The 23185-nt window shown below is 35.4% G+C and overlaps 1 protein-coding gene across 7 annotated transcripts in view; it reads right to left on the bottom strand.

Annotated features, from left to right (window-relative positions):
- The window catches only part of TMEM161B (transmembrane protein 161B), an 83876-nt gene that overhangs the window by 40920 nt on the left and 19771 nt on the right, over nt 1-23185 (bottom strand). For 2 of the 7 annotated variants that reach the window (XM_032156883.2, XM_032156884.2), the window contains 2 exons: nt 14692-14795; nt 2304-2387 (listed from right to left, as the gene is read on the bottom strand). In XM_032156883.2, coding sequence (XP_032012774.1) covers nt 2304-2387; nt 14692-14795 — 188 coding nt within the window. Of the gene's footprint in view, nt 1-2303; nt 2388-10295; nt 10507-14691; nt 14796-19842; nt 19913-23185 lie in introns of those variants that run through there. The other 5 variants (XM_032156897.2, XM_032156887.2, XM_058440733.1 and 2 more) reach the window with 5 other exon arrangements.

Genomic DNA, 23185 nt, shown 5'->3' with positions numbered 1-23185 from the left:
GATTACCAGGGAAATAATTACCTAAATTAGTTACTGCAACAAAATCTTTTTTTTTCTAGCTTAGCATTTCACACCCATTTCTCCTACTCTCTTTTCTCTTTAAGCACAAGAGTAAATGCAAATGAAGACAAAGTGCACTTCTCCTTGAAGTGACATGTATAAACACACACACATACATACATATAAACAGACCCGGAACCATATGCAAGTCAGAGTTGAAGAAAGATTTATGTGTATGAGAAATTTAGAAACATGAAAGACTAACTTGGAATAGTTTTTACTAAAAATCACAGACGAAGGAAAACAAATTCTTCCGGTGTATATGTATGATTCCCAAATTTAATTTTTAAAGACAAACATATAGAAAGCAATAAACTAAGGTTTCAATTTATTACTTTATGTATTTCTTCAGACACACAGTTGCCCAGGCTGGACTCAAATTCCTGGGCTCAAACAATTTTCCTGCTTCAGCCTCTGGGTAGCTGGGACTACAGGTACACACCCCCATGGCCAGCTCCAACTAAGTTTTAATAATATTAATTTCAATACTGAAAAACAACTTTGCATTTATCTTTGAATAAAAAACTGGAAAGCCTCAGTAAAAAATAATTTCATGTTAATAAACCAAACAATAATTCTTGTTACTAGGAAAAAGGCAGCAATGTTAATGTGTCTTTTTGTAACTATAAGGCATGTTCAACCTATTAAAAATTACTGCAGAACAGAATTATTCATTACAGGGCATTATAATAAGGATTCAGGCCAGGTGCAGTGGCTCACACCTGTAATTCCAACACTTTGAGAGACCAAGAAGATTGAGGCGGGAGGACTGCTTAATCTCAGGAGAGACTAACCTGGGTAACACCGGGAGACCCTGTCTGTACAAATTTTTTTTAAAAAAACTAGCTGGGCATGGTGTTGCATGCATCTGGTCCCAGCTACTCGGGAGGCTGAGGTGGGGAGATCATTTGAGCCTAAGGAGGTTGAAGCCACAGTGAGCCAGAATTGTGCCACTGCACTTTAGCCTGAGTGACAGAGTGAGACTCTTTCTACATAACTAAATTTTACAAATGTTGAACGTGGTAGCTATAAATAGGTGGAAGTGGAATAGTTAAAAAAGAAACAGAAACTAAAAACTAACCTAGATTCAAATCCTGGTTACCAGTATGTAACCTTACTAGTTATGTAAACTTGGGCAACTCATTTAACATCTCTGATCCTAGCTTCTCATTAGTAAAGTGTAAATTAAATTATTAGCTAACACGGTTGCTTTATGGATTAAGTAGAATTGCGTATAAAAGTGCTCTGGAAACTATAATGTTAGGCAGGACTATTTTATTAAAGAACTTAACTACTGGAATAAAAAGATGGAAGGTTTACTATTAATATTCCAATGAGCTTCCAGGTATATTTGTAATGATAAGTGAAAAAGGATGGTAGTAAGATCAAAAAAGACAGTCTTTTCAAATTTCCAATTTGATGCGAAATAATCATTAATGTTTAATTATTTTGTAGCTCCTATAAATGTATTAGGCTAGGTTAGCATTTTTATGATATACATGAGAAATATGGTTATAATTTGTTGTCAATCAATCATGATTTCAGAGTCACAGGGGACCTAAGAAGTCCTCCTGGATCCCCAGTTGAGAAAACTATGGTCCATTCAGAGAGGTAATTAACATACACTTTCCCTAAGAATTCTATTTAAATAGAGATATAAAATTTTAATGCTGGAAGGATTATTCAAAACATTGTTTTGTTTACTCTTTCCAACTCACAGATGAGGCTACTATAATCTATTCTGTGAGGTTAATTAGTAGGCAGTTCTCTTCATAAACTTTAAACATGAAAAGAACATTCAGGAGCTGATGGGACCTGTACAGTTATATTGTCCATTCCTTTTAATTTTAAAATGAGGAAACTGAGGCCAAGAGCAGATTAATTTCCCCAATGCCACAATACACAGTAGCAGCAAAAACTGGAAAATAACCCAAAGCAACTGACATCTTTAATGAGTTGTAGGATAAAGATATGGGTTATAAGTCTCTCCCAATCAACCCCCAACTACATTTTCTTTAGTATGATGGCTATATTGTTTTCATGATTTAAACAAAGAATAAAGTTCTTGAGTAAAATAATCACTATTTTGGTGTATATATTACTACAGATTAGATTTTCAAGGGTTTTGGTCTCAAATTTATCAACTACTTACAACATAATTGGTACGTTTCTTTAATCAAAGCATAAAAATGTATTTATATAAATTGTGTTAAATATCACTTTACAAGCTCAATATAACTTACCTATCTTTTTTGGTTTTCCCTTTTTGCTGTTTCCCTGCAAGAATTCTTAATTCTTCTTCTGTAGGATGTTGATACCACCTCAAACTAAGCAAAAAAAGAATCCTTTTAAATAAAGCGCTTAAAATCACCAGAATTATTCTTTATCCTATAACTATTTATTAAGTTTCATATTTGTGAAGACACTGTCGAGAAATATCAGGTGAAAACTGTAATCTGAAACAAATATTACCTCTTAAACTTTAAAAGCGTTTAGATAAACATCCAGCAGACACTTACCAACCACTTACTAGATGCCAGGTCCTACAATGCCATTTGTATGTATATTTCTTACAAATGACAATGTATTAATACATATTAAGATTATACAGGCTTATTATTAAAAGTAAATAAAGTGAAGTCTGTAGCCAAGTGGGCAGGAGCACATTAATTCTCTACCAATCCCTCATTTGAAGGAACTGAGAGTTATCTTAAAAAGAGAGTTGTTTGAATGAATTCTCACATTTACAGGTAGTCTTTCCTTTCTTTCCCTTTTTTAATTTAGTTTGAGAATTCTCAAACTTTTTGTGTAGAACGATTACATAAAGTCATTGTATTACAAAACACTTTACTGTTAGCTATATCTAACCTTCCTCAGGTAAGGATCCAACAACTGGTTGTATTCCTCTCTACCACAGTCAAAATACTTTAATCTGAAGTGAAGAAATACTCACGATCCAAATTAATCAATTATTCCCTCCCAAGCACCAAGTGGCTCATCCTGAATTTCATGGCTTGCCTAGTCATCCCAACTATCTACCAATCACTTAAATTTGATATTCATATCTTATTTTCAATGTGCCCTCTCCACATGTTATTATTAATTCCGTTTCTCAACTCTTAAAATTCTAAACTCTGCCCTACTGCAGAGACCTTAGTTCAGACCTTAGTTCAGTGTATCTTCCTCTGAACATCTGACTACTGCAAAATTCTCTCACTGGTATCCTCCCTGCCTTCCTGTGGACACATTACTTATCAAATCCATCTGAGCTTACCTCTAGTTATTGGTTTTTTTTTTATCTTACAGAAAGGTGGACCACCTTTACTTATTTTTCCATAATACAAATCTTATCAAGACCCATGCCTGTTTAAATCATTTCCAAGGCTCCTCACAGGGAAAAGCAATGAATAAGGCAGCTAGGCAAAAATTTTGACAAAGGCCCTGTTATTATAAAGGAAGAAATGCAGATCTAGTATGCTAGACCCCCCAATTCTTCAATTACAAAAATCTAGATATTTTAAATTTGAAATTTCCCAATTGCTGTTCCCCCCGTCCTCAAAATAGAGACAGGGGCTCACTTGGTTGCCCAGGGTAGTCTCGAACTCCTGGCTTCAAAGGATCCTCCCTCCTCAGCTTTCCAAAATGCTGGAATTACAAGCATTAGCCATGGCACACAGTCTCTTTGATTTGCTGTTTTAAAAACACTGCAGGTCAGGCATGGTGGCTCATACCAGTAATCCCAGAACTTTAGAAGGCTGCAGGATTGTCTGAAGCCAGGAGTTTGAGACCAACCTGGGCAACACAGTGAGACCCTACCTCTACAAAAAATTAAAAAACTAGCCAGGCCTGGTGGCATGCACCTGTGGTCCGGAGAGAGGGTGAGATGGGAGGACTGCTTGAGCCTGAGAAGTCAAGGCTATAATGAGCCATCATTGTGCCCCTGCATTCCACTCTGGGCAATAAAGTAAGACCCTATCTCAAAAATAAAACAAAACAAAACAAACAAACAAAAAAACCACAACAACTGTAGAATTGGCAATCTGAGTACTGACTGAATATTTGATGATATTAAAAAATTTTAGGTATGATAATGAGATTGTGGTAATTTTTAAAAATCTCATTATTTTTGATATATACACTGAAATGTATGCTGGGGGAAGTACAGATGAAACAAGTTTGTCCACCAGCTACTAATTGTGATGAGTACACAGGAATTCATAATTCCATCTACTCCTCGTATACTTGAAAATTCCCATTAAAACACATATTTCAAGGCCCACATGTGTATGGGGGTCATGCATTATCTCTTGCTTCTACAGCCTTTCATGATCTGACCAATGCCTACTTCTCCAGATTCACCTTCAACCATTCCCATTTGAAGGTGACACTTTCTGGCTTGACTAAATGACATTTTCTTCCTCACAAATTCTTTCATCCCTTGCTGCTTTTTGCATATATTCTTCTCTCCTTGTAAACACCTATGCCCCTACTTGGCAAACTCTTAATTTATCTCTTAGTGTTTACAAGCAGTCTTCTTGTGGTATAATAAAAAATATATCTGCTCTTTGTCCCCAGTTCTTGGCACAGAGTTTTAAAAGTCCTTATAAAAACAAGAGTGTAGAAGTATCTTTGTTATGCTAATGAGGTAGGTCAAGGTGGGCCCCAGATAGCTGCAGGATAGAGCTGATTATCAGAAACACCAAGCACATGATTAGAGGGTCAGGACTTTCAGGAACTTGACCTCCAGCGATGAGACGGGCCTGGAAATTGAGTTGGATCATTGCAATCAATTTTGTATCAATGACTTAAAATTGTACCTATATAATGAAACTCAAAAAACCTCTCGACTTCAAAGCTCTGAGAAAATTCCTGTTGGTTAACACATTGATGTGCCCAGAGGGTAAAATCCTCAGACTCCAGAGGGAAAGGGCATGGAAACTCTGCTCTTTCCCAGAACTTACCCTATGCGCTTCCTTTAAATAAAACTGTAATAATAGATAAAGCAGTTTCCTAAGTTCTATGAATCATTCTAGCAGATTACTGGATCTGAGGGGATCATGGGAATCCTCAAATTCGTAGCCTATTAATAAGTGAGAAGTGCAGGTGGCCTGGGTACCCTGAAAACTTGAAATTGGTATCTGAAGTAGGGACAGTCTTATGGAGAACTTCGCGTTTAACCTGTGGGGTCTGTACTAACTCCAGGTAATTACTGTCAGAATACAAGTGCAGTATACCCAGTTGGTTTCAGATAAGTTGGATTAAAATGGAATGTTACCCTGAGTGAAAGATTCTTGGAGAAAAGATTTTATGGCTTTCTTGCTTTTTGTATACTTCAAAGCTAGTACAGTTACTGGCATATAGCAAGTGCTCAAAAAGAGTAACTGAACCAAAAGGAATTCAGTTCTTTGCCTAATGAATTTAAGATAAAAAATATATATATCCCAACCTAAAAGTCCCTAAATTACAATAAACAGGTAAGGAGGCACTTCCTGAATTTATACTGGAATTTTAACTTACAGAATTGATTCTCATTATTCGTGGTAGTTATGTTTTATAAAGTCACCGCAAACACTGAACCATTGCTCCTAGGGGAAATACAGGGTTAGGTTCCTGCGAACCTCTGGTCATAACATTTTCATAAACTGATCAATACCCAAGCTTGTTTTATGTGTGTTTCTGTTTAAAGATATCTTATTTAATATATATCATTAATTCACTAACATTGAATTCACAGCCAAAAGCATAACTCATCCCTGAGCAAAGCTTATCTAATACCAGTAATCATTAAGTATAGCATTTTTTTTTGAGTTCTGTGTGTCATTCCAGGAATTTTTTTCCATAAGGCAGCCTTCTCGTGCTTAGGAATACTAGACACTACCTTCAGCACTATGCTTGGGGGCCATTTTAAACAGCAAGATCACCAATGAAAAGCAAAATTGTAAAAAAATGTGGCCCTAAACAGATAATAAAAAAGAGATTTGTTTACAGTATGACAGCCGAAACAATAAGGCAGACTGTTGCCTTGTTAGACCTCAACCAGGAACATGCATGTATGGACCACTCAAATTTTTTGTCCCTGTCTATGTCCACGAATGACCATAAAAGCACTGATTTTGGAATTACAAATAAATTTTAGCAAGTAGGCAAATCACAAAACAAAATCCACAAATAATGAAGATGAGTGCATAACATTTAGAAGAACACTTACAAGAAATAACTCATATAAAAGAACATGATCCAGAATAACTCATGTATAAAGACTAAAATTAGTTGTTCAGCTTTGAGAAATAATAATTAGTGAAAGAACTCTCAGTATAGGAAAAATTAGGTTTTATTTAGAGCTCTATAGTAATGAAATATTTCAAGACACATTTTCTTATTTTTTTTTCTTTTTTTTTTCTGAGACGGAGTCTCACTCTGTCACCCAGGCTGGAGTGCGGCGGCACGACCTTGGCTGACTGCAAGCTCTGCCTCCCGGGTTCATGCCATTCTCCTGCCTCAGCCTCCCGAGTAGCTGGGACTACTGGCGCCCGCCACCATGCCCGGCTAATTTTTTGTATTTTTAGTAGACATGGGGTTTCACTGTGTTAGCCAGGATGGTCTCCACCTCCTGACCTCGTGATCTGCCCGTCTTGGCCTCCCAAAGTGCTAGGATTACAGGCATAAGCCACCACACCCGGCCTTAAGACACATTTTCTTTTTAAATATACTCATGTTTGTTAAATCTTATTTTGTAAACTCATTTCTCTAAAATGGCTTAGATTTATTACATTTCCTATGGGATAACTCGGGGTTATCTTTATTAGTAAGAATTATTGTTCAAAGTTGCAATCTAAGGATGCTCGATACTTTTAGGGTCACTTCTAGTCTGTTACTCACCTACCCATTCATTCATTTTTCAGTCACTTAGGGAGATCCTTCTGTATTCAGATACTCTGCTAGGCAGAGGAGATAGAATCACAACCAATTAAATCCAAAGCCTTTGCCTTTTTGATGGTTATATTCCAGCTGGGGTAAAATTTAACCAATTAAATAGTGAAAAATAAATTGTAATACCACATGAAAGAATGAAACAAGTGGTGAAAATGTGAGAGACAGCCTTAGCTATTAGGTGAGGAAAAACTTCTCTGAGACATTTAACCAGCAACTAAAGAATGAGAAAACAGAGGAAGAGCATTCCAGGCAGAGAACACCAAGTTCAAAAGCACAGAGGCATGAAAGAACACAGGACATTACAGTAACTAAAAGCCAATGAGGTAAGAGCTTCAAGGAGAAACATAAGAGGGGGCTGAAGAGGTAAGAAAGGAACAGATCATGCAAAGGCTAATAGGTCATAGTATGGACTTCAGATTTTATGCTAAATAATGGTCTCAAAGCAATGTAGATAAATAATTTGATTCACATTTTAAGATTCCTTTGGTTGTTCTGTGAATTAGAGGGAGACAAGGGCAGTGAATCAACAGGTCTTGCTGATGGACTAAAGGTAGAGAGTGAACAAAAGTAAGCAATAAAGGATAATATCTACATTTCTGATTTGAAGATGATGGTACCTTTTCTGATATGGAAGAGATCAGGAAGAAATCAAGAACTTAAAAATGCTGAGTTTTAAGTACCCATGAGACATCAAGTAAAAATGACAAGAGGGCAACTACATATTAGAATCTGCAGTTCAGAGATAATTTGAGGTGATCATATAATTGTGGTACCTAAATCCATAGGGATTAATAAAACCAACTAAAAAGGAACTAAAAGATAGTATAACACTAGTTAATGAGAAAGTGAAAAAGTAAAGTTTATGTAGACAACATTTCAACAAATTTGGCTACAAAGGGAAATAGAGGAATGGCCAAAAACTAAGAAATGGATATGGAGGGGCTTTGTTTTTTAAGGGGGAGAGAAGTAGGGCTGTGACTTCTTTATTTGTTGTTGTTACTTTAAATGGGAGAACTTTAAAAAAAAGTGTGTGTGGTAACAGGAATAATCCAACTGAAATGGAGCAGGTGATAAAATACATTTTACAAACTTAAAGAAGAGGGGCTGCACATTTAACCAGAGTTGTTGTTTTGTAGTATACAGATGAGAGTGATGGGCTCTGGTTTCAAGAGCTTAGGGTGAGGCCGAGGTAGGGATGCTTAAGTTTTGGAGAGAAAGGATTTAGGTTGAAAAAGTTGTCTGAGAAGTATAGCATACAAATTCTGCCAGGCAGTATAAAGCAGCCATCTAAGGTCTGTGATCACAGATTCCAAGTAAAACCTACAAATACAGTTTCACAATTTTCTTTAGCAGTCAGTGTTGCATATACAGTTTGATTCCATATAGTATGGCTCCCAGCTACTACATTTTGTATTCTGGTCTCAATTTCCAGTCTTTTCCTTTGGTATTAAGTGGTATGTCTATCTCAGTAAAATGACTGCCTGCTTGCAACTGCTACACTATGCTTGCCTTTCTAATATGGGCTTGGAAGACAGATACAGATATAAAAGTCATTAGAATGCAGCATGTAGAATGTACTGTTTTTGAAATGGGAAAAAATATATTTCTTAGAAAACAGAGAGTAAGTATTAACAGAATCTCACTTAAAAACTCAGTTGGGTGTGGTGGCTCACACCTGTAATCCCAACACCTTGGGAGGCTAAGGCAGGAGGATTGCTTGAGCCTAGGAGTTTGAAACCAGCCTGGGCAACATAGCAAGATCCTGTCTCTAAAATAAATAAATAAGCCTTTCATATTTAAGTTAAATATACAACTTTCAGTACATAGCTTTTACCTTGGCTACTTGGTGGCTTTTTTTACTTATGCTCAGATTATCTGTAGTGACTCTGATAATAAAGCCAATCTGATATTGTACTCTACTAAATTAATTTTTCAATGATCATTCTTATATAAACCTCTAATATAAAATATTATCAGACAACTACAACTCTTAATAAAACAGTTCAACACTGAAAAAATATGTAGCAGAAAATATAGAATGTCCTGACCTAGACTTTATTTTTAAAATTTAAGTAGCATTTATAGTGCTTCAGAAATTTTAAGAAATAAAACTTTCAGAAATTTAAAATAGAAACCTAAATGTGTGCAAACACACAAAAGCATAGTTTTAGTAGCACAAGCTAAATAAGTTTTAATACATAATCATATAAAACTCTATTTCATGATATACAACATAGGTCACTGCTATAGACTGAATGTTTATGGTCCCCACCTCCGCCTCCAGATTCTTGTGTTGAAATCTAATCCCCAATGTGATGGTATCTGGAGGTGGGAACTTTCAGGAGTTTCTAGTTCGTGAGAGCGGAGCCCTCATTAATAGGATTACTGCCCTTTTAAAAGGAGGTCAGAGAACTAGCTTGTTCTCTTTCCACCAGGTGATGATACAAGAAGTAAGCAGTCTGCAACCTGAGAGAGGGTCCTTACCAGAACCTGACCATACTAGCATGCTGACCTCAGACTTCCAGCCCCCAGAACTGAGAAATACATTTCTGCTGTTGATAAGCCACCACCCAGTCTATGGTACATTGTAATAGCAGCCCTAACCTACTAAAACAGTCACTAATGACAGTTTTAGTCTCCATTCTAAATCTATAATTTTGACCAGTGGCGGGGAGGCTTAAGTGAAAACAAATACCACTTAAAACCTAGACAATCTTGCAGCACAAGTAGCTAAAATATTATTTGTTGTACACATTATATACACTTGTTGGAAATTTTGATAGAATATCATGAACATTATGGAAATGGAAGTTAGAAAAGCTAAGGCGAGGAGAGCAAGGACTCAGGCATTCCATTAAGGGTAGTAGCTGAAGGTTTAAACCTTTCCCTTAGGTCATAGGTCCCACCTACTGTGCATTTGAATGGTAGGTTTCTCTCACCAAAGGGAACTTGCAGACTACTGGATCAGGCAACATGCAATAAAGAACAGGCAAAAAGAATTAGAGCAATTGGATATGAAGGTGTTATAACACCCTCTTTAACCGACATGGGATGAGACAAAAATCAGAATAAATCTGACCATAATATATTTTCAGTGAGGGACTTACGAAGGGAAGCAGCAGACCAAAGTAGACTTCGGAAGATAAAGGGGTAGAGAAAAACGCATGAGGTTTAAGAACGGAGCAATTAGAAAAAACAGAAAGCAGGTTCAGCAAGGAAGCTATCACAGAGAAAAAGCAGTATCCTTCTCCTCATGCAAAACCCACTATTCAAATGTACAAAGAATATAACCTAACACTTACCTCTCCAAGAAAAGAGGGGCCAAGCAAACTTCAAAACAAAAAGGAACTTTTATTACAATACAAAGTAGTGAATACTTTGGCTACAAATCAGTGGTATGTGGGACATGATAAGAACGTCTTTAACTGATATGACCAACTGTTAGAACAAGTGTTCCTTATATGAGGGAAAGCAGTTCACAATAGAGAAGCAACTTCTTAGGATTTTTCTTCCCTTTTAGGAAGGAAAGAGAAAGAGATAGTGTGAGGGCATTAGGTTCTTAAACGCTACTTAATACTTAGCATGCTTTTGGTAATCAAATGCTGATGTGCCTTTTAATTTAATTTAAAATAAAATCTGATTGTGTTGTCATGGAGAATCCACAAGAACATAGCAAGTGAACTGCATACTACTTATAACCTGTAGGATATCTTCTAAAAGACAAAGTATGGCTTGAAAAACCAAATAGAAAAGGAAAATAATTTAAATAAATTACTCTGTAAACTGCCAACAAAAGTCACAGTGATTGTAGAAAAGTTGTATTTGTCTCCCCAACCAAATTTAAAACTCTGTTCAAGTATGACAGTTCCAGGACAAGATGTGGAACTGATGAGCAGCCATAAATCACATAAATACTAGACTGTGAATCAGACTTTCAGGATAAGAGGTCTGGATCTGTTTCATTTATCAGTGTGTGAAACTGAGTAAATCATTTAAAACTTGTTTTGTCATTTGTAAAAATGGAGATAATATCACCTATGGCAGAAAGTAACTAGGTACTCACCAATCTTGTTTTTTATATCATAAGTATTATTTCCCAGCCTCCTCTGCACTTTGGCCAGAACTAGTCACAAGGCCCCAGCCTATGTAATGTGGGCAAAAATGATGTATCTACTTCTAAGTTTGACACTTAAGAATCCCCTGAAAGATCCACAGCTCACTCTCTCTTCACTTACCAACTGGCACAGCAATCTAGCAGGGGACTCCAAGGTAGCAGGGGGAACAGAGGAGCCATGAGGGAAGAAGGATAGCTCGGAGGATAGCTGAGCCCTTGAGTCATCACTTTGTGAGGGACCTACCTGGAGAGCTGCCCAATCCCTTTCTGATTCCCCATTTGACCCTGCTTCCTGTCTGAAGAAACTGAGAAACTTTCATTAATTTTATAACACTGAGATTTTGGAAGTTGTAACATACCACCACATCTCCCTAGCTCTCAATGAACAGATCTAAATGAAACAGAACATTTAAAAAATTGTATCGGTATAAAATTTTAAACAATTATAAGGGTAATATTAATGGAGTTAAACCAGACTAAACACTATACACAGTTTCTTGGAAAAAAAATGTTTAAAAGAACAGTCTAAAAAAAATACTAATAGCAATATGTGTTATTTAACAAGAGCTACAAAATTAGTCAATTTTTTAATATTAAAAATCAACAAACTGCTAATTTGTAAGTAAAAGCTTCTTATTCCTTCAAGTATAATTGTTTATTTTGTCAAGGTATTAACTTTTTCAGGAAAATGGCTTACTCATTAAGTCAACATACAATTGTCCCCAGGTATCTGAGGGAAATTGGGGGTAGGTGGGGGACCATCCAATACCCCCAACACCCCTTCCAGGATACCAAAATCCAAAGATGTTAAAACTCCTTATATAAAAGTTTTTATTTGCATAAAAACTACACACATTCTCCTTTATATATTAAATAATCTCTAGGTTTCTCATAATACCTAATACAACATAGACGCTGTATAGTTTTTACAGTGTATTTTTTTAACTTAAACTTATATTTTTTTTCTGAGTATTTTTGATCCATGATTGGCTGAATCCAAAAATATGGAGGGCAAACTGCACTACAATCAGCTGCAACTTCAAACTCTCCATTTCAAACGGAAAGAGGTCAATGAGAGACAGGACAGATTAATTGACACCAAAAGAGAAGCCATAACTAAAAAAAGAACATTTATTTACAATTTAGGATAGCAATGGAATAAATGAATATTAACATGATATATACAGAAACAAATTTCTTCTGTCATACTCATGATTAATCTCTCATGTTATCTACATATCTATTTACTTGAATAGTTATTTTAAATAGTTCTATTCAATATAGTCACTCCCAAGCCATCCTACACTATTCATAGTTGTAAAAAAAATTCATGATCCTATCTCCTTAAATTCCTTTAAGCACTTTATAGACCCTAAAGAATGCCCTCAGATTTCTCTCTTCAACCCAACTGCATGATATGATTTAAAATGCAAACTGTCATTTCTGATCAGTAATATTTTTACATAGGCAATTTATAATTTTAGGTTTTTTTCTATTAAAACAGAATCATTATATATTATAAAAGGCTCATAAAACAATAATTATGCCAAAAGAATAAAATCAATAATCTTATTCGATTGAGATAAATGACAACATGACCTCAAAATTTCAGGACTTAACATTAAAAAAGGTAGATAATCTTAAAAACAAAACAAAACAAAATTGAGAGGAAATGAAACTACCTATAGCAGAAAAGTAACCATTACTAGACTTTCTCGATATCCTTAGAACCTGATATGGCATTAAAGGCAGATTAATTGACACAAAAGTTAATCTATTTACAAAAGCAAGTCAAGATCACAAAGAAAACCAATTTCGTGTTTCTTTTTAAAGGCTGAGCTTACTCTCAAATTATCTATGTATACTTACGACACATTCTTATCAGAAAAAGATTTTAAATATAAATCTTCCAATATTAATAAAGATAATCAGCTTTTTGATCTCTCAGGCTTTAGTTTTCACTAGTGAGTACAAATTTTATAGAAATAGATGGAAAACAGAATACGTAACAAGATGAAAATGCGTGTACACTAAAATGGGACAAGATTGTCAAGGTCTTTACAGACAAAGGAGATATGGAAGTGACATTACATCATAAACATAGTTTAGAAACACACAATTCTCAGGAGAAAGTAACCTACCTTAATGTATGTTATGTAGTTTACTGAGACCCTTTTTACTTCAAATTAATGATAATTTGCCCAGCTGATGTTTATCTTTTCCTGATCTTTGAAAATGGTTTTGCTAAGCTAAATCAGTAAACAGGATTGCACAGGCATATTAAGCCTACATAATTAAAAAATAGTTAAAGATTATTTTCACTTATTTTACACTTTACCAAAACTTTAGTCATTATTTATTTTGCTCCTAAAAATGTGCATTTGTGAACAGCTCTCTCACACATTCATTATACATACACACACCTGTGTATCACATTGTTCCAAAAAAATTTTAAGGCAGTCTGAATATTTTTCAATACTAAACATCAATATGGAAAAAGTAGAAAGCAGAGGGAAGAATATAAATAACTTAAAATAGAAAATAAATTATGTGAAGGAAATTTAAGCTTTGTAAATGGGATGACCCTGAATGAAAAGCGTATTTGTCTTGTAGAACATGAAATCATTACTAGGACAGGTATCCATTGTTTTTCTAACTTCAATAGGCCTAACCAAAAGAAAGCAGTAACAAAATTTGGTTATTTAACTGAAATGAAAAATTGAAATAAATAGGCATGGTACCAAATTTATCACTTACCTTTCACAATTACACAGGATTTTGGCATGTTTTTCTGTGTGCAGACTTTCCGTGATTTCGCCCCACTGTATCTATACCTATACTTTTTTAATCTAATTTTTTTGGGGGGTGGGAAGTACATGTTTCAGCAAGCCTACTTAGCTCCTTTGTGGAAGGAGTAGGGATTGTGAGCTTATAGTGTAGTAGACAAAATTAAAATCCCACAACATAACTTTATCCTCCTCCTTGCTAAATTAAACAGTTTAAAATTCTTTGCAGTAAAACTAAGAACTCCTAATATCTGTATTATAATAAATTCTGGACTGAGCCACCAATAGAATATATGCTTTCAGTATTTTCTTCAAACAATGACAAAAATATTTAAGCACTTGGATTTACAATTTCTCACCCCCTTGTTGACCAAATTTTTTTAAGGTAATTAGAAGAATATGTGGTGTTTTCAGTGACCACAGACCGAAAAAAAAAAAAGAAGGTAGGGGTGGGAGGACTGAATTCTTGTCCATGACCCTATTACCTTTGTGCTAAACAGATAAACTACTAATATCTCAAACTAAGAGTAATAAGGAAGCTATACCGAGGCAATCCCAGAACTTTGGGAAGCTGAGGTGGGAGGATTTGCTTGAGGCCAGGAGTTGAAGAATAGCCTGGGCAACACAGCAAGGTCTTGTCTCAAAAAAAAAAATTACTTTTTTAAGAGAAACAAGAAAGCTAGATTTTTCTTATGACTTCCCTTTGTTATAGTTTTAGAAACAGTAACTAGGAAGTTAATCAGTTTAGTAAACTAGAGATTGAAAGTGTCAGCTGAAATCAGCCTATCCTTGCCTTACCTGCCATTACAGAGTAGCCATCGAGCAAGAGAATAGTGAGGTATAATCTTCTGCATGACACTGGCCATCACCATGGTAACAACCAGCTGTATACCTATCACACCCTGTGTAAAAAAAACAAACAAATTTAATAATGAATGAATTTGGACTTGGGGACATTGCTGGAAAACTTTCTGTACATTTTGAAAATTACATTTTAAGAAAAATGAGTTTACTATTAAAATACATTCCTCTTAGCCCTCCATATCTGCAGGTTCCACAACTGCAGATCAAAAATATGTAGGAAAAAAATACAGTAAAAAATAATACAATTAAAAATATATTACAAATTTTAAAAATAGAGTATAACTATTAACATAGCTTTTACATTGTATTAGGTATTATAAGTAATCTAGAGATGATTTCAAGTATACAGGAGGATGTGCATAGGTTATATGCAAATACTATGTCATTTTATATAAGGGACTTGAGCATCCTCAGATATTGGTATGGGGTGGTCCTGGGACAAATCCCCTGTGTGGATACTGAGGGACAACTGTTAAATTCTGGCAATTAGGTATTCAAGATCATATAGTCTAATATAAGCTTAAAATGAATTAGTATACACATCTATAATCTATTCTCAAGAAATGTTCTGCATAAATTAAGGATATCAAAATGAAGTGGAAAGTGATTTCTTCATCCTTCTCCAATTTACTCTACACACTAAAAACATTAGCTTGACAAGCTTTAAAAGTAATATACCTGGTTTTAATCCTAGGTGGTAGTGATCATAAACCATTAACTGTATGAAGTGTGATGGCAGAACTGGCCTGAAAGTCACTAATAAAGAAAACTGAACTGATGCTGTTACCACTCACTTCCAGTGAATGGGTCTTAATGTCCAACAATCCTCTTAGTTTACTCTCATCAATCCTTCCCATATTCTCCATGATGGCTAATTCAAACCTTCTTTCCTCTCTTCACATCTCCAACGCCCTTCAAACGTCTAACTCTCCACTCGGTAGAGGACATCTACTTTACAGGAAAAATAGATACAATCAAATGGGAACCCTCTCACTTCCCACCAATAAGCTCACAAAGTCACTTACATCTACATCTGTCTTTTCTTATACCCCAGAAATAATAGAGCATCTTCTATAGAAAGCAAATCTCTCTATCTGTGCTTTAGGGCCCACTCTCTTTGATTTTCAGGAACTTCCGCCATTGAATAGTCTTCCTCTATCTTCTTTAATCTCTTTTCTATTTTGAATCCTTCCTATCAGCATTGTGTAATACCTGTAAGTCTCTTTCATTTTTTCTAGAGAATAACAGTAATTTCCCCCTGTTCGACAGCCTTCTCTCAACCTCATATTCACAGCCACTTTTCAAGACTTGTTCTCACTGTTTCCATTTTCTCGTATCTCCCACACAGTATCCATCTGACTTCTACTTCAGCATATTCCACTGAAACACATACCATAAAGGAAGATTCACTCCATCTTGACAAATTATTTTTCCTCAACTTAAATCTCAGCAGTATCCTACATGGTACACCACATTCCTTGCTTTATTACTACATTGATGATCAATCCTTTATCCTCCCCTTTGCTGGCTCCTCCTCTAGCCAAGCACTCCAAAAATAAAGTTGAATTCCTACCTCAAACCTTCTATACCAAAAAAGCACTTAAAAATGTTAAAAAATTTAAGAAGAAAAAACAATATGGCCTATTGGTTTAAGAGAATGCATTCTGAACCCAAACTGCATGAGTTAGAAGCTGGTCTCCATCACCTACTAGCTATATAACTTTGGACATGTTATATAATCAAACATTCTGCAAGTCTAGTTCCCCTTCTATAAAATGGAGTTAGAAATTCCATCTACTTCATCAAGCTGTGATTAGAAATTGTGCCTGGTACAGAGTTATGTTAGTACTATTTGTTTTTATTGTCATTGTTATTATCACTACTAGAAGACACAATTTTTCTTATGATGTCAAGAATAAAGACTTTCGAAAAGAGACAGCAGTCTCCTAAATGATAAAAGACCAAAACAAGTTGAAAAATAAAATTTCTGGCTCACGCTTGTAATCCCAGCACTTTGGGAGGCCGAGGCGGGCGGATCACGAGGTCAGGAGATCGAGACCACAGTGAAACCCCGTCTCTACTAAAAATACAAAAAAATTAGCCGGGCATGGTGGCGGGCGCCTGTAGTCCCAGCTACTCGGAGAGGCTGAGGCAGGAGAATGGCGTGAACCCGGGAGGCAGAGCTTGCAGTGAGCCGAGATTGCACCACTGCACTCCAGCCTGGGTGACAGAGCGAGACTCCGTCTCAAAAAAAAGAAAAATAAAATTTCTGCATGAAGAAACTATAATATAAACAACGTAAAAAGATTAACTGGGGAAAAGTATAACTCCTCACAAAGAGCTAATTTACTTATTGGATATTATAGAGATTATAAATTAATTAGTAAAAGATCAATTGCCTAATTTAAAAAAGAAAAAATATGTACAGACAGTTCTCAAAAAAGAAATTAAAAATGGTTCTTAAACAGGACCATTTTATTTATTTATTTAACTTTTATTTTAGATTCAGGGGTACATGTGCAGGTTGTTATATAGGTAAATTGCATGTCACAGTGGTCTGGGGTACAAATTATTTCATCACCTAGGTAATGAGCATAGTACCTGATAGGTAGTTTTTCAATCATCACCCTCCTCCTACCTTCCATCCTCAAGTACGCCCTAGTGTATGTTGTTCCCTTCTTTGTGTTAATGTGTACTCAGTGTTTAGCTCTCATTTATAAATGAAAACATGCGGTATTTGGTTTTCTGTTTCTGCATAAGTTTGCTTAGGATAAAGGCCTCAAACTCCATCGATGTTGCTTCAAAGGACATGATCCCATTCTTTGAATGGCTGGATAGTATTCCATGGTATATATGTATTTAATACCACATTTTCTTTATCCAGTCTACCACTGATGGGCATTTAGGTTGATTCCATGTCTTCGCTATTGTGAATAGTGCTGCAATGAACATACACATGCATGTGTGTTTACAGTAGAATGATTTATAGTCCTTTCAATGTATATCCAGTAATGGGATTGCTGGGTCAAATGGTAATCTGTTTTAAGTTATTTGAGAAGTCGCCAAACTGCTTTGCACAATGGCTGAACTAATTAACATTCTCACCAGCAGAGCATAAGTGATTCCTTATCTCCATAACCTCATCAGCATCTGTTATTTTTGACTTTTTATTAACAGCCATTTTGACTGGTGTGAGATGGTATCTCACTGTGGTTTTGATTTACATTTCTCTAATGATTAGTGATGTTTAGCATTTTTTCATATGCTTGTTGGCCACATAAATGTCTCCGTTTGAAAGGTGTCTGTTTGTGTCCCTTGCCCACTTTTTTTGAAACGTGTCTGTTTATGTCCTTTGCCCACTTTTTGATTGGGTTGTCTGGTTTTTGCTTGTAAATTTGTTTCTTTATACATTCAGAATATTACACCTTTGCCAGATCCACAGTTTGCAAATATTTTCTCCCATTCTGCAGGTTGTCTGTTTACTTTGTTGATAGTTTCTTTTACTGTGCAGAAGCTCTTTAAAAGAGTATAATTAGGTCCCATCTGCCAATTTTTGTTATTGTTGCAATTGCTTCTGGCATCTTTGTCAGGAAGTCTTTCCCAGGTCCTATGTCCAGGATAGTATTTCCTAGGTTATCTTCCAGGGTTCTTACTGGTTTTTGATTTTAGGTTTAAGTTTTTAATCCATCTTAAGTTGATTTTTGTACATGGTGTAAGGAAGGAGTCCAGCTTTAATCTTCTGCATATGGCTTGCCAGTTATCCCAGTACGATTTACTGAGCAGGAAATCTTTCCCCATTGCTTGTTTTTGTTGATTTTGTCAAAGATCACATACATAGTTGTACATGTGTGGCATTATTTCTGAGTTCCCTATGCTGCTCCATTGGCCTATATGTCTATTTCTGTACCACTACCACGACGTTTTGGTTACTATAGCCTTGTGGTATAATTTGAAGTCGAGTAATGTGATGCCTCCAGCTTTGTTTTTTTTTTTTTTTTTTTGCTTAAGACTGCCATAGTTATTTAAGCTTTTTTGGTTCTATATGAATTTTAAAATAGTTTTTTCTAATTCTGTGAAGAATGTCATTGGTAATTTTGATAGGAATAGCATTGAATCTGTACATTGCTTTGGGCAGTATGGCCATTTGGACAATGTTAATTATTCCTATCCATGAGCATGGAATGCTTTTCCATTTGTTTATGCTATCTCTGATTTCTTTGAGCGATATTTTGTAATTCCGGTTATACAGGTCTTTCACCTCCTTGGTTAGCTGTAATCCTAGGAATTTTACTCTTTTTGTGGCTATTGTGAGTCAGATTGCATTCTTGACCTGGCTCTCAACTTGGTGTTGATGTATAGGAATGCTACTGATTTTTATACATTGATTTTGTGTTCTGAAACTTTGCTCAAGTTGTGTGTCAGATTAAGGAGCTTTTGGGCAGAGACTATGGGGTTTTCTAGATATGGAATCATGTCCTCTGCAAACAGGGATAAAAGGAACAAAACTAGAGGTATCATGCTACCCAACTGTTTTTAAAATGTCTACCAAACCTGACTCAATGATGGTTTTATTTGTGGATATTTTAATGTCTTAACCTCTATCAACTAGGTTAAAGTTCAGTTCATTTTTCTACTGACCTAACATCAAAGGTTGCATTTTTTACCCTTTTCTTTCACATTTCCTATCATTTGAATTTACTATCCTATTTTCTGTGAGTTTGTGATAGAAGTTCTACAATCTCCATACAATGAATGCCATTATAAAGAACTCTTTCACGCAGAACAAGACCAAGAAATACATTAGTAAGTATGCCAGAAGGTTGGTCTGAGATTACAGACTTAAAAGCAAGAGATCATTTTGTAGTCATGGGAAGTTTTGTAAACAATGGGAACATCCATCAAACTAGCTTTGAAAGAACTGACAGCATTACACAGAATCTTCAAGGTCATAATTCAGTAAAATCTCTCACAAACATATATAATAATTTATTAAGAGTATATGATTTCTGCTCCTTAACAGCAAAAATTGTGTCTCAGTCACAACTACTAGTCATAGCTGTTAAATGGTATTTCAGAAAGACTGACCTGGAAGATACATATGAGGCAGCATATAAACTGGGGAAGAGGGCAACTTGCCCAACTCTCCCCTTCCTCCAAATCACCAAACATGATGAGATACTGCTGACAGATCTACCTTTAAAGATGTAAATTATGTTAAGGCAAAAACAAACAAGCAAAAATCAGTGAGCTGGATTGACTAGAATTAGGAAATACCAACTAGATTTCTGTAATAATCCAGACAAGAAATTATGAAACTTTAAATTACAGTGGTATCTTCGGTACCCAGAAGAGAAATATATTTTAGAGACATTGTTGAAGAACTCACAGACTGATCAAACATAAAAGCAAAGAAGAAATTAAAGAGACTTACCCTAAGAAAGGCAAACATCATAGTACATTCTCAGTGTTAATGTTTGACTAAAATAATGTTCAATACAAAAATGTAACCTCACTCTATCTCTTTACTATGCCATTTCCCTCTTCTTAAATGAGGGTGAAAATAATTTCCCAAAACATCACCTGAATACTATGCTAAATAAATATATTATTGTATTCTTCTATATAAGTCAACAGATCTATCCTACAATGTATCTGCTCTTAGGTGACTAAACATGTGCTACTGAAAAAAAAAAAGTAACTTTTATACCAATACAGGAATCTAATCTACATAAGCTTTTGGAGAGATAATTTTTAAATTATGTGGAAAATATTTCACCAGTTGCTCCTTTTCATGTAAATTTAAAAACGAATCCTCAGAACATACTTTCAAAATAGCAATCATTTTAGAGAATTATATGTATTATCAATTTAACATATTATTAATGTTGAACTTAAAATCAACTTTTAAGATATTACTATGCAATTGACAATTACAGTGTACATGCCAGGGATTAATGTATTAATGTATAAAGTACCCAGTTCATTAACTAAGAAACACAATCATTTAAAATTCAAAAACAAACCATTCTAACAACCTGTCTTCACCAACCAATTTAGTGTCACTGTATAAGTTTATACAAAAGCAGAACTTTGAAATGTTCAAAAATCAAATATCCTGAATATTCTTCATAATTTTTAATTAAAGGAGAATGCTTAAATAAATTTATCCATAATCTTAAACATAAATTTCACAATAGAAAACTGGTCAAATGAGCAGAGATGCAATGAAAATACCAAGTCTATCATGGCTGAGGTCTCAAACACACAACCATATGGGTCATTGATTCAAGTAGCCTTAATGGTTTTATTAATGCCTCAAAACAATAACTAACCAAAGAGATGGTTTCTGTCTGGATTCAATGCCTCTAGGCACTGATTCTCTTGATAACTGGAACTGGGGAAAGCCATTTAAAAAACAGCTCATAAGCACCCAAGAAGGGTGAAACATTGGGGTAACTTAGTTTTCAATCTTTCCACATCTATTAACCTAAGGCCATGAAGAGCAAGAAACACTTATCTGCCTTTAGTCTCTAAAAGAATGATCCTTACAATTTTTGTCAGTAATAGTTTCTTGGAAGGTTACAAAAATTCTTACCAAGAAAAATTAAACAATTCTCCAAGAAATAAAATGTACCAAATAACAGTATTTTGTCTTGCTTTATTAATACTGAAAATAAAACTCTAAAAACTTAAATACAAACATACTGCAACTTATAAATTCAAACTTTGAGTACTGTGTCAACCTCAAGAGTTGACATTTATGTTTCATTAAACTAGCTGTACTGCTGACAGAGCGAAACAAAGCATACATTGTTTACTATTAAAAGGCATATCTGCATATATACTTGGGACTCAGACCACCCCAAATGGTTTCAGTTATCTTCCTAAATAAGTTAGAAAAGAGAAAATAAAAAAGAGGACATTATATCCCAATGACCTTCCTATTCATTTGTTTCTTGACTGTTTACATGTTTTAGTGACAGCAAGATATGTTGAGACAGACTTCTTAGGGATGCTCATATAATTTATACTCCAAAAGAAGATGTAAACTTGCCATTTCAACCCAGGTTCACATAAAACTTAGAATTCACACTAGATGTATTTAAACAAACCATCTTTGAACAATTTCTGTATAAGGAAAACAAGGTCCAAACAACAAACATCACTCAACTACCCGGTTACTGATGTATCTGGCACCCAGACAATTTCCAACTCAATGCTTTTTTCACCAGTCTATTTGGTGTATTCAATGAACATCTATTGAACAACAAACTACATGTGTGGGGCACTGGACCACCAACAATGGGGGAAAAGCACACAGTCCCTGTCATCAATAAGCAGCCAGTCCACTAGGAGAGTAAATGGACCAGTATTGTAATGGTACTGCAATTGTAATTGCTTACAATACAATGTAGTAAGACAGGAAGAGGATTCTATGAGAACACAGCAAAAGGAGAGAGAAATTATTGAGAGCAAAAAGGTGTGAAAGGGCATTTTGGAAGGTAATGCATGAGTCAAGATACAGTGGACTGAAGTTTTGTGAATCATCAGCAATACCTGCCCCACATGGAAAGATCCAGATAAAAATCAAGGATCCCATTTTTACACCAAATCCTGGGTCCCCAAAAGACAGAAACACTACAGAACAAAATAGTGAATTTCACTGCAAGGACATTTTCCCAAGGCTGGTGGCCAGCCCAAAGCCAATCAGCCCATTCTTCCCACAGGAGTCCTACTTCTCAGTGAGAGGTAGGATGTTTCCATACCTTCCAGGTGGTCAAAAGCATGCTTTTCTTATCTAAACATGCAAAAACCTGAATATCCCCTACATAACTGCCATTAGCCATCCCTAAAAGTATATCTCCTACCTAGCTATTACACACCAAGGCTAAAAGTTCTCTCATAATGTCAAGTAATTTCTGATGTCCCCAAAAGTAAAAAAAAGTCAGGTAACACTACATAAAACAGAGCAGCAACTTTGATTCTGAGAGGGATCACTCTGCTTGCAATTCTTGCGGTTCCATGAGGAAAACAGAGGTTTCTTCCAAAATTGTGGTACCTCTGTTTTTCCCAAGGAGACCCAGGCTGCTAGAAATTGCCTTAGGTCATCTCATGTGGGCATCAAGGGTAGTAAGATGACAGACAGAAGCAAATGGAGAAACAATTCAGTCGACTGAGGAAAAAAAGAAACTTTTCCTCAAAAAATCAAGATCCAAGAAGACAAAAAAGCTTATAAAGGCCTTTTAAATATACGTATAGCTTACCTACCAGCTTTTAATTAACCTGACTTTTAACCATAGAGCTCTTTTAAATAAATCCTTTTAAATCTCTGATTACCACACTCTAGCCAGGTCAAACAGATGACACCTCTGGCTTTTAAGACTTCTTTTTTTTTTTCCCCAGTAAGCCTTAATTAAGATTATGACTT

Source organism: Hylobates moloch, unplaced genomic scaffold (genome assembly GCF_009828535.3).
Source record: "Hylobates moloch isolate HMO894 unplaced genomic scaffold, HMol_V3 SCAFFOLD_6, whole genome shotgun sequence".
NCBI classification, from domain to species: domain Eukaryota; kingdom Metazoa; phylum Chordata; class Mammalia; order Primates; family Hylobatidae; genus Hylobates; species Hylobates moloch.
This window is presented reverse-complemented; position numbering and strand designations above follow the sequence as displayed.